Source organism: Crassostrea angulata, chromosome 6 (assembly GCF_025612915.1).
Source record: "Crassostrea angulata isolate pt1a10 chromosome 6, ASM2561291v2, whole genome shotgun sequence".
Classification (NCBI taxonomy): Eukaryota; Metazoa; Mollusca; class Bivalvia; order Ostreida; family Ostreidae; genus Magallana; species Magallana angulata.
Genome location: NC_069116.1, coordinates 42,379,235 through 42,391,249, shown reverse-complemented (window position 1 = coordinate 42,391,249; position 12,015 = coordinate 42,379,235). Strand labels below are relative to the sequence as shown.

Here is a 12,015-nt window from a genome sequence, read left to right as displayed (position 1 = left end):
AAATATCCGCGTTGAATACACGGAAGTACTATTCACATACTGTTGATATGCCTCCGCAAATAGTGCATATATCAATTTTATTTTAAATTACTTTTTCACCTTTGCCACACTTAATAATTTCCTTTTTTGCACACTCAATGCTATAATCAACTATCATATCGATTGTAAATGTAGGTTCATGAAAATTCTTTTAAAAAGCGCCTTGGAAACTGAACTTAGCAACTGTATCGTAGAGCGACCCCTTTACCGCCCTTGGAAACGTAGTAAGTTGATCAACGCACAGCTAGATCTTCACTTAACGACTGAACACCACGAGAGCAGGAGCTGTGTAGCCGGCGTCCAAAAGGACGAAGATATATTGAGTTATTTGAAAACACAGCCATCACTAAAGATGTTTAAGAACACATTTCAGAGTGGATTTTTGTCCATACTTTACAGTATAGGAAGCAAACCGTTGCAAATTTGGGATAAAAAGGTAAGTCGAAGTTATCACTTTGCAGTTATCTTCCATGATCGCCATAGTGACATGGCAACCTAGTACATGCTTTCTTGATTTGATGATTTCCCATCAACAGTGACAGAGATGATCATTATAAACGACTTAATTAATGAAAATTATTAATGTTTAACGTAAAAACAACGATGTTATATTTGTCTTTTGAATTTTTATCGAGGAAATGTGGTTGGTTACGAGAGCGGAAGTGGGGTTTCCATTGTTTGTGTGCGATCGTGAAAAATTGACAGATCACAATTTAAACGCAGTTTATCCACAAATACTGCATTTATGACATTTTATTAGGTGGCAATGCATTATTTATGCATGTTTGCATTAATGTTGAACGTTGGCATTTTATCTTGCAATATATATGGGGTTGTTGCCATGCAGATATATCAAGTTTCATTGTTTGTGGAATGTGAGAGACAGATGATCAAACATTGTCTGTGTCGTCGATATATGCACAAAATTATGAAATTCATATTATATCTTTATCTTTCAGGTGCGAAATGGTCACATCAAACGTATCACAGACAATGACATTCAGTCGTTAGTTTTAGAAATTGTTGGAACAAATGTCAGGTATGTGAACATTTTGAATGTCTTTAATTTGCCAAGTAAATGACAGAACATTTGTATATTTCTGTCTTATGATTTGATACAAACATAATGTTCATCTGGCTTCCTTATTGTTACAGCACAACATACATCACATGTCCAGCAGATCCAAAGAAAACACTTGGTATTAAGCTTCCATTCTTGGTGATGATCATCAAAAATTTAAAGAAATATTTCACATTTGAAGTACAGGTATGTTTTTAGTTGATTTGTATGCTCATGAATATGTAAGATTTTGATAAATTTTTGTCAACACTGATTGTAACTCTTGTAGTTCATAGATATGTTTCTCTTGTAAATCAGGTCTTAGATGACAAGAATGTCAGAAGGCGATTTAGAGCTAGCAATTACCAGAGTACCACACGAGTGAAGCCATTTATCTGTACCATGCCAATGAGGTTGGATGATGGCTGGAATCAAATTCAGTTCAACTTGTCAGATTTCACAAGGAGAGCATATGGAACAAACTATATTGAAACCCTGAGAGTCCAGGTAAAAAAATGTTTCTGTAGAATTAAAATGGAAATTTTAAAGAATATTGAAACGAACACGAAAAGTAAGCCAAGTTTTATTTGAGTTTTGAGGTCTTTGCTAATTTGTAGTTTTGTTTGATGTTTATACAGATTCATGCCAATTGTCGGATTCGAAGAGTATACTTCTCAGACAGACTATATTCAGAAGATGAATTACCGGCAGAATTCAAGTTATACCTACCTGTCCAAAACAAGGCAAAGGCATAACAAAAAATATCTGACTATTAGAACATTTTAACTCAGTGTAAATACATCAACATTTAAAACAAAAAACTGTTCAAATTGCTACTCAAGAAAGTTACAAAAAATTGTCTGTGAATAAGAAAAAAATTTAATGGAGGACTGAAAAATAATAAATGTGTACTTCAGTTTATCTGTGATGTTGGACAATATGAACAAACGGATCTTTGGCAACAATAGTGGAATGAACAATTGCCTGGCACATTTGTCTTTTGAACATGTGCATTGATTCTGCTCCGCCATTACCGGTTTTAAGTGTTCATAACTAACAGTTCTCTCGTTACTTTTTTTGTGTTATTCGATGCAAATTTATTTCTGTAGGCTTTCTTATTTTATGAAATGATCTGTATAATTCTTTTTATTGATTTTAAAACTCAGGACTAGGTGTTATAGAAAAAAATCCTGATTATTTTGTGATTGAAAACAAAAACTTCTGAAAAATTGTTATTGTGAATAGCTGGATGACTGATATGAGAGTATCAAAATGGAAAATAACTTTTCATTAAACACTTGAAAAATAAATTCCCAGGAAGATTTATTTTTTTTCTTTGCAAAGTTGGGGATTTGTTGCAATATATGTTATATATCAAAGTTATTTGTTATATTTTGTTTCAACTGATTTCCCAACTTTTCATTATTTTCATTTATAAAAATACATTTCACTCAATCATTCAGCTTCATTTAAGCATGAGACATATTCAAAATGTTCTTGCATTTTTTTTATTACCCATTGTAAATATAGGGAAAAAAATAAACTTACAAAGAACAATTTTTTCTTGTTTTGACAGGGATATTTAGGGAAAGGGGGGATGTTTTAAATAAGTGAGATTATTATACTCCACTGGTAAATGTGCTCTCTGTGTGTGCTTGTGTTGGAGACGCCTTAACGGTGCTTAGTGAGTCTTTAGAGTATTGTAACTTTTGTCCACAATTTGTTTGTTATGTTTGGTTTGAAGTCTGACAACGACATTCAGGCCAAAAATATTATAAGAATAAATACTATATAAAATCAACCTCTGTAGTTTTAGTGTTGAATTCCGTTGCATGCATTAAAGGGGACAAGGGAATTGAAATGAAGAATACTGCTTAAGTTTGTGTACTAGGTGAAGTTATGCTCAAAATATGTGTGAGGTATTGGGTTTGCACCAACCAACTCTTACAACACCTCACCCCAACCTCAGTAGATGAAATTCCCTCTACCCCCACCCCACCCCCCCCCCCCAAAAAAAACCCTGCAAAATTTCCTTGACACACCCCTCCTCCCACCCAATTTGTGCAGCTGGTTTTTAATTAATTGAAATACAATGCCTTGCATTGTCTGCAAAGATACGTTGATAATTTACAACATTTCATGCACCAGTCACGTTACTAAAATGTGCAATGATTTAGCCACCCCCAAATTTAATATTTTCTTTATTTTGAGAGCTAAATTATTGCAATACCATACATGGTTAGCAAGTCAGGAAAATTGAAGGATTATTACCGTAAATCAAAATAAAATAAAAATTAAAATGTTATCAGAATTTTTTTAACTCAATTCCGCGTTGGCCGTTTTGACCGGAAGATTTAAAGTTCATTGATTTCTTAATTCTCTAATGTAGGCGAAGAGTATTCAACTTTGACTTTTTTACCTAGCTGCGATAATTATTGAAAGGCAACTGTCTTGGACAGCAATTTAACTGTCGGTACAATGAACGATGCACAGGTGTTCGAGGACGGGACCGCCACTTCCATTCCCCACCCCGAGTATAGACCCCTGGGATATTTGTATTATATAAATAGATGGGTCTGATTAAAAAAAAAATGTTTGTTTTTAGGTAAATTTTCGCAATGAAGATATAATTAAGATAAGAAATATGTCATAAAAGGATAATTAAATGAATAAAGGAGTAACGTCCCGGGGGTCTATAATTGGGATTAGGGGTGGAAGGGGGGGGGTCGGTTCTGTCCTCAAGCACCTGTGGAACATTGGTGATACTCTCAATACATCAGAACACTGTTTGATATATAAGTCCATATAAGTTAAAGTTATATCTTTTCGGCGACTGGTGCGGAAAAAAGATGGGGAGTTATATGGAATAACTACTTCATCGTAATTTTTTTTGGTAATTTGTGTATTTAAGAACAGCGGATTTCGTGTAACAGGAGGGAGCAAATCAAGGTCATAGTGAAATACAATGTAATACACAAATGTATTTGAAATTTCATTAACTGTCATTATTTAATAATTATAGCTAACAGACGATTTATGACATCATGAATTTCTGAAGTCATACAAGTAATTATCTGTCAGTTCAGTTCAGTTCATTTATTCGCTCAAAACCATTTCAAACATATGGTACATGAGGACAAAAATAACATTAAAATATACATATAAATTGGTCAGAGGTAAACATATATTAATATAAAGGTTATAGAGTTAGGAAAAGTTATACAAAGTGAAACTCATGGAGGACAGACTACCTCGTATATCTTTGTTATATAAATTCACAATTTTCTCAGCAATTTCATTTTACATGTTGTCATAAGATACGAAAATTTTAACACATTAGGTGTAGCTGAACATTTTTGTCTATAAACTTGTTCCGGACTTGTGATATTGTCGACACCCCCGGCTACCACCCATGCGCATCTAGAGGGATTGGATCTTAAATTTACATAGTAAAATTACACCAAAAATGCATATATTCTATAAGTTTTATTATTCTATAGACCGTCATGTATTGAAGTGAAATATGCCACCAGTTTGGTCACAAGATAAATTACAATTGAAGGGAAATATAAAGATAACTTACTCAATGAGGTCCGTGATATTTACTTTAATGGACTAAAATGAAATTGTGGAATTTGTTGGAAAATTCAAGCTACTGATAACCATTTGAGAAAAAAAACTTAGCTTTATTTATAGATTATACTATCTTATTTTCTACTCCTATTCGACCCCTCTATCCGATACATAGCCTTTGAGGATATGCTCGTTGCTTTTCCTTTATTCATATAGGACATGTGGGTTGTTTTGTTTGTTTGTTTGTTTGTTATTGCTGGTTTGTTGTTGGTTTGTGATCGTGTTTTGTTTTGGGGTGGGAACACCGGTTGGATGCGTTCACTCTATTTTTTTCCTTATGGTTTTATTTGATCAATTCTTTATTGTTCAAATTTACAACTGAAGTTGACACCTGTTTAGAAATTTAGATTGTCATTTTCATTTACTAAGTTTGTTTATTGATGTACCGGTATATTGATAATAGAAAGATCAATGATATAATATACCTTTATCTTTGACAGATAGTCAGTAAAAAAATTATCATAATTATGTATAATCTGTGCATCGTATTTTAAATAGTTAACAATTCCAATCATAGATATCGTTTGATATAGGTTGAATGACATAAAAATCATACAAAGGGCAACATCGGCAAATACTTACACTGCAGATTGCACATGCATGCTTGTTGCTATAATCAATTTCATATCTCCAACGTGCAAGTTCTGTCAGCAGATGTCTTTTTTTTTAAATAGATGTTTTTGTAAACATGATGTTGTCAACGTGTTCATGAAATAAGATGATAGATGTATTAAACAGTGTGCTGTAAGAGATGCAAGACTGAAATTACATATGTGTATATGAGGTTTCAAGAGCAAGTCGACACTCATTATATAAATGGCAATCTGACCCCCGTTGTCCATGGAATCGAGAGATGACCATCACAAGAATGTAATTAATCAGGTAGTGGTTGCTACGTTATCTGCTTCAGAATGAACTTGTCGTGACAAATTATCGCTTGTCTCGATTAAATGTTGACACAATTGTTAGTGGCAACGGGCATGTGTTTCTCAATGAAAAATACCGATGAGTTCCGAATAAGGCGAAACTGAAAGTAGAGAAGGCTTCCAAATGGCAGGCTGCTGCAATGTTGAGGATGTGGTTGAATTTATTTGTTCTAAATTAGAAGGCAAACCAATATGTGAGGACGTACGAAATCATTTATTATCAATCTCACCAACAGATTTTAAAGAGAATCAAACAGCTACTGAGGGGTAAGTCAATTTTTATTTGAATTTCAGGACTATGCCAGATGTTGCACAAGAAAGTTAAGTTCCCCTTTGCTATTTTTAGTGATTAGGGTATAACGTTAAAACTGTTGTTGTAATTATTTTACCAAGTTATTTTGAATATATACTATTGGCATAGTTTTCAAATTTATGCATGTTTTACTTTAAAGAATAAAATTTTATCAGCTTAATTGTGACATCAAGAGAATTAAAAAAAAAAGTGAAAGAAAATAATCATAAAAAAACCCCCAAAACATCTAAAATGTACTTTTGAGGCACATTGTAGTACCCCTTTGAATCATATTTAGGAAATTCTTACAGAAGTGACACGAATATTCAGAATTAGAGCTTATGTGTAAATGCTTATAACTTCATGTGTGCTTCAAGCGATGAACACAAGATGAAGTTATCATCTTGTGTTCAGACTATTAAGTTTAATTTGAGCATAGGAGCCAGATAATAGCTGAATTGGTAGAGCACCTTACTAAACTTGATATTCACGGGACCTGGGTTTAAATTGTGGAATGATCTCTCATGTTTTCTCCCACTGCTAGTTGTCTTCTCTCTAATTAAATTAAAATTAATTTGGAGCTTCAGCTTTATATAATACCGGTACTTTAACTTTCTATCTTTTTTTTTTCTTTTCAGCTGGTTACGATGGGCGAGACATGAGAACCATCTTAAAGTGATCAGTGCAGGTGTACCAACAGGTGTTCTTCCTAATGGACTGGAAGGGGAAATAATAGATGTCAAAGTGTTTACAAAGCGTGGGCCAGATGATGCCATTTACGACAAAAACAAGGAAATCAGGAAAAGGGTGAGACGAGTGTACTGTCTGCACGTTTAAAAATTTTCCGTTAAAGATAAGAATGCTTGAGTTAATTTGCTGAATAATATAAAATCAGTAGAGATTATTATGAAGCCTGACAGTATTTGATTTTATAAAGTAAATACATGTACATTGTATGTAAGTTAATAGGTTTTTCAATTGGCAGATTCTCAGTGAACCTTGCATTTATGTGTTATGTGGTTTTTATAGGTAGCTCGGGGAAACAGTTTTTTGCACATAGACAAGGGTTCAGAGGCGGGTACACGATGTGTGCTTCAAGCGATGAAAAAGTTTACAGGAGGGCTAGGAGATGATGATGACAGAGAGATGGGAGATAACTTGGTGTGGAAGAAATATTTCACTAAGGTATAATATACATGCATGTTCTTAATTTGTATTGCAGTATTATCATGCATGGCTCTGGTGCTAAAAAAATCTTACACAAGCTAATTTTATTCAATGTCTCACTTTTACAAAAGTAGTGTAAAGTTTGAAATTTATTTGTCAATGTCAGAATTAGAGTCATACACAAGTATTCAAATACGCTAGTTGGTACGTCCTGTGAGCACTGTTGCTATGTACCATCTGTTCTGATTATGTTTTTTCAATCAGTATTTAAACATCATTTCTAATGTTAATGTGATGTACCAATACACCACTATTTCAGCCTATAGAGGAAGCTGACAAAGTGATAGCAACAAAGAAGGCCAATGGAGAGGCTGCTCATCTCAGCTGTTGTTTGATTGATGGGGAGTATGTTTGGTGTGGTGGATCCAAAAATGTGCATTTGATGTTCAGAAAGAAAGGTGATTAGGATGGTCTTTTTTTTTTGCAGTTTGTACATATATTGTAGGTTCAATTTCAAAGAAAAATCAATGAAAAAAAGATTGAACTAAATTTGATTTTTAAAAAAACTTAAGGAATGGGTTTTTGAAAGAGGGAAGGGAGGAACTATTGTAATTTAATTTTTTCAGAAGTGTACAGGGTACTACAAATTATTTTAAACAAAATACATGTAATTGATAGATCTTTATCTCATCTGTCTCAGTTGATGGACTCATATGACATTTAGCATGTATTCACATGTTAATGCTTTGCAGATGACATCAAGAAATATGCTGAGTCAAGGTTCCGCATTGCAAGAGAAGTATGTGAGACAGTGATTGATTCATTAGACAAAATGGGCGATGAAGCCGAACTTAGGTTTGTACATGAACAATCATATCTCTTTGCTGTTGTTTTTCTATTCCTGGTAATAAATGATATGACTGTGCTCTTCTTTTTTCAACGAAATATACAAGCTAGAGGACAAAGTAGAAGTACTTATCTAGACTAATTTTGATATGCATTTTTAATTGTCTAACTCAATTTGCCTTCATTGCATTGAACAGATTGATGAAGTTCATGGCTTGGAGTGGATACACAGCTGTGTTTGAGATTTTATCTCCAGTCCATCAGCATGTAGTTGATCTCTCTTATCTTTCTAGGTATTTAAATATATTTTTGTCTATATTATTAGGTCATTGTGGCAATTTATTTAAAAAATTTAGCATTTTTGAAATTATCAACTGAAATTTAGTGTATTTCAATGTTTCAATGAGGCGCCAGGTAATTCTAATCCAAACAAACAAAAATTTTTATTTTAATTATATTCTATGTAAAGAATATTCATGTTCATTCATATTCTTGTCTTCGCTAGTAAAGGAGCAGAGTTGATCATAAACCCTTGGCCTGCAAAGGGTGGTATTCAGTGAGCTAGTATCTTGGTATGTGATAATAATAAATAACTTTTAATTTCAGTCCAGAGCTGAAATTCATCACATGGACCAAATTTGATTTGGACCCTAAAGATGACGACTGTTTAGGGGCCATTCCTCCACATATTGGTATTGAGGTACAAACATTTTACTTCAACAAACTGCTCCCATCATATTTGACTATGTAGAGTGTGTTCCTGTCCAATATCACTTATCTGGTTGATATTTTTTCTTTCTACTTGGCCCAATCTGGCTCAAACTTCATGCATGGAGTGGGTTTGGGAAAAAGGCTGTGTAGTGATCTTGAACCAATTTCCTATATCGCAGATTAAGGCAAAAAAAAAAAATCTGCGTGTAAAATCCTTTGCTGCAACATATTGGCCCTTTTTAATCATAGTTCATCTTTCCATTATAACATTAACAAAATTTTGTTAAGAATTATGAAGATTGTTTTATTATATAAATAATGATATATTAAATCAAACATTAAATTCATATTTGTATTTGATAATGTGGGTATAATTATATATTATGTATATGTATATGCAGAAACTCTATTACATCACAAATCATCTTTCAGATTGCTAATGCTCTAGGGTTGTCTGGTGTGTCCTATGACATCATCACAACTTCTGATTTAGATCAGAGAATGGCTAAAGTAAGTATATACCCAAAAAATTCAACTTCATTTCATTTTGATTTGAAGGTATGATATTAGTCTTTGACTTTCCAAAATTATTGTTACTTCTGATCATTCAGAAATGCATTTGTATACAATTCTTCATATAATATGTACAATATTTGTTTTGCACTTGTAGATAAGACAAGATTATAATTCTGAGGGAGAGGTCCTTTATTTCATGGACAAACAGGGAGAAGTTATTGGACTTTTAAAGAAGAAAACTGTTTGGTACAATACTTAAGCTCTGAGAATTTAGCATTGCGAAGTATTTCATTTTCATGTAAAACAAAATGTTTGCATTACAGTAGATTTTAAAATTGATAAATGGTATAATTATGTATTATTCAAAATATTGATCTGTTGTGAAGCATAGTTTAATCAGGGTAGCATTGGTTGTATTTTCTACGGATTGTGTTTCTTCAATCACGTTTATTTTAATTACATTGTAGGTATATAATGTGTCGAGCAATTCGTGAAAAATTGCGAGCTGGATGTACATCCAAGGAAAAGACCAGTGAAGCCTTCTCTCTTCCCAAAGTTCATCAGAAGGTATGCACAAATGCTCTCTCTTAATAGTTTACGGTACATGTATGAAATATAAAAAATATGAGATTTAATCAATATACATGAAGTAATTTGAATATTTGCCGACATATTCATAACATCTTGCATATATCATATTATCTTTTCATGGCAAAGTTTGTTTTAAGATTGAATTCACCAAATATTGCCACTTCCCAAAATAACAATCATAATTATGATGCATTTTTTGTACAATACTTCTTTAAAAGCCTAGTCAATGCAAATCATACCATCTTTAAGGAAATTACAAGTATTAAAAATGAAAAGATGTTTTTTTCTTTTCATAAACATCGATGCGTATGTACATGCACTTACATGTAAATTACAGCAAATGTGGTTCTGAGGTTCTCAGCTTTTTGATATCTTATGTGTATACGGTAATCACTGGAGCATTATGTGCATAGTACATGTATAAACAATCCTTTTCAGATGGAGACAAGAATGAATGAAATTCAGAAATGGCTGTCACTAGATGACACAACTTTACAAGACTGGAAGGTTTGAATTTGGCTTTGATATTTATAGCACTGTCTGACTGTGTTTTAGCATGTTGTATTCCGTGAGGTACCAGTAATTCATTATTTCTGTTTCTACAGAACCTTGCAAACAAATTCCTGAGCTGGACGTTGCACAAGTTTGAAACAGACTTTACATGGGATAATATCATCGACAAATACCCAGTCACATGGTAATCAATTCCTACCCTTCAACAGTTTTTTTGTGGCATTTCACTGAAATTTTCCAAAGGTTAAAAAGTATCTAGTACATGTACATGTATTAACTTACTATGAATGGACTAAAATAAATTTCATGAACATGTATAATGATGATCATGCTGTATTTCAAGTAAAATTTGCTCTTCTACATGCCTATTTTATCAATTGTAGGAAACAGTTTTTGGAAGAAAACAAAGAGACAGACCACATAGTCGTAAAATGTTACGAAGGATCTCTCAAGAAATAACACAAGCTTTTGACCTTTTAGTAAAAAAATCAATTATCACTGAAGAATATGCAACCCGGCCACATTGTCACATTTTCAGCCTCGATACTCTACAAAATGGGGCCAAAATGCTTTGCACTTTTTGGTCAGCAGTCATTTGTTTGTCAGTAGACCAAGTGATCTGATCTTAGAAACATTATCAGTGGCGTCGGAAGCAAATTGAAAGTGGGGGGCTAGACTAATCCTCAGAAATGTTGACAAGCAAAAAGTCCCTAATTCCTAAAATCATGAAAATCCTAATCCGGGGGGGGGGGGGGGGGGGGGGGGGGGGCTGTATACCTTTGACTCCAATTTTTCAGTCTTTTTAAGGTACTTCACTGCCCCTTCAAATAGTTTCTCAACTCAGCAGAAATTTTTTTGATTATGATAGAGAGCATGATGGATAAGAAGTATATACGGTATGTCAAATAGGCGAAAAAATGTGCAATTTTGGTTAAAAATGATATTTTTAGAATTTTCATTCAGTAAACATGAACAAAAGCCACAGATGGATTTGAACTCATGATCTGCAGTTCACAAGCCTGATACTTAAACCACTGAGCTATGACAATATACATCTGAATTGATTGATACAAACAATTTAACAAAACATTTAAATCGCCATCTTGTGACGTAGTGTCTTAAAAAGTATAAGTCTAGGTGTAGTGAAGTACCTTAAGGTAAATTTTGGATCAAAGTTAGATACCCTGTAAGTAATAGATGACACCAATGTCATAAAAGGTCACCGAGTCAAAGGTCAGGCATAAAAAAAAATATATCAATATTTTTTAAATTCTTATTTTAGTGACTTTCCTTATTGAGTTAATATCCTAAAATCAGGTTTGTTGAAGTGCATATTTAATAATTTATAATACATGTATAACAAATTGTATTTTTTGAAACATTGGCCAGACCACAAATTTAAGTACTGTATTGTAGAGACTGTGATTACATGTATATCATTAAATCCACAAAAATGATTGTCCATGAATATAATAAATACACAGTATCTCTAGAACTCTTTGCTGGGCAAGGAAAAGTACGGTATTTTTTACTAAATATCTTGTAACACATTTTTTTGACAGTAAATTTTTGGATTTATTTTTTAGTTCAAAAGTCAATACATGTATCTTGAGAACCCCTTGCTAGTCTGTTAACTTCTATGTAATAAAATGGAAATTTTTTAATATTTATTGCCACAAGAAAGGTTCTTTTAAAAACTTTTTTTGTTTACTTTATACTTG

General features: G+C 32.9%; 2 protein-coding genes across 2 annotated transcripts; both read left to right on the top strand.

Annotated features, from left to right (window-relative positions):
- Positions 1–285: 285 nt before the first annotated feature.
- On the top strand, positions 286–2,900 carry LOC128190208 (cilia- and flagella-associated protein 20). Its single transcript, XM_052862153.1, has 5 exons — positions 286–475; positions 999–1,078; positions 1,195–1,306; positions 1,418–1,606; positions 1,738–2,900. Exons 1-5 carry the CDS (start codon positions 392–394, stop codon positions 1,852–1,854), a joined length of 582 nt encoding a protein of 193 aa, XP_052718113.1. The 5' UTR covers positions 286–391; the 3' UTR covers positions 1,855–2,900.
- A 2,838-nt stretch (positions 2,901–5,738) lies between these two features.
- On the top strand, positions 5,739–11,000 carry LOC128189262 (uncharacterized). The gene is made up of 13 exons (XM_052860815.1): positions 5,739–5,925; positions 6,589–6,757; positions 6,980–7,135; positions 7,437–7,575; positions 7,870–7,972; positions 8,161–8,256; positions 8,570–8,663; positions 9,107–9,184; positions 9,345–9,436; positions 9,658–9,757; positions 10,220–10,288; positions 10,387–10,478; positions 10,678–11,000. Exons 1-13 carry the CDS (start codon positions 5,783–5,785, stop codon positions 10,751–10,753), a joined length of 1,407 nt encoding a protein of 468 aa, XP_052716775.1. The 5' UTR covers positions 5,739–5,782; the 3' UTR covers positions 10,754–11,000.
- Positions 11,001–12,015: the final 1,015 nt, after the last annotated feature.

What these genes read in the sequence shown, in the direction of transcription:
- LOC128190208 (XM_052862153.1), top strand. Translation starts at nt 392, where the DNA reads ATGTTTAAGAACACATTTCAGAGTGGATTTTTGTCCATACTTTACAGT. An exon ending in TGCAAATTTGGGATAAAAAG is followed by an intron (nt 476 to 998) that starts GTAAGTCGAAGT and finishes TTTATCTTTCAG; the next exon opens with GTGCGAAATGGTCACATCAA. An exon ending in ATTTCACATTTGAAGTACAG is followed by an intron (nt 1,307 to 1,417) that starts GTATGTTTTTAG and finishes CTTGTAAATCAG; the next exon opens with GTCTTAGATGACAAGAATGT.
- LOC128189262 (XM_052860815.1), top strand. Translation starts at nt 5,783, where the DNA reads ATGGCAGGCTGCTGCAATGTTGAGGATGTGGTTGAATTTATTTGTTCT. An exon ending in TTAAAGAAGAAAACTGTTTG is followed by an intron (nt 9,437 to 9,657) that starts GTACAATACTTA and finishes ATTACATTGTAG; the next exon opens with GTATATAATGTGTCGAGCAA. An exon ending in GACAAATACCCAGTCACATG is followed by an intron (nt 10,479 to 10,677) that starts GTAATCAATTCC and finishes TATCAATTGTAG; the next exon opens with GAAACAGTTTTTGGAAGAAA.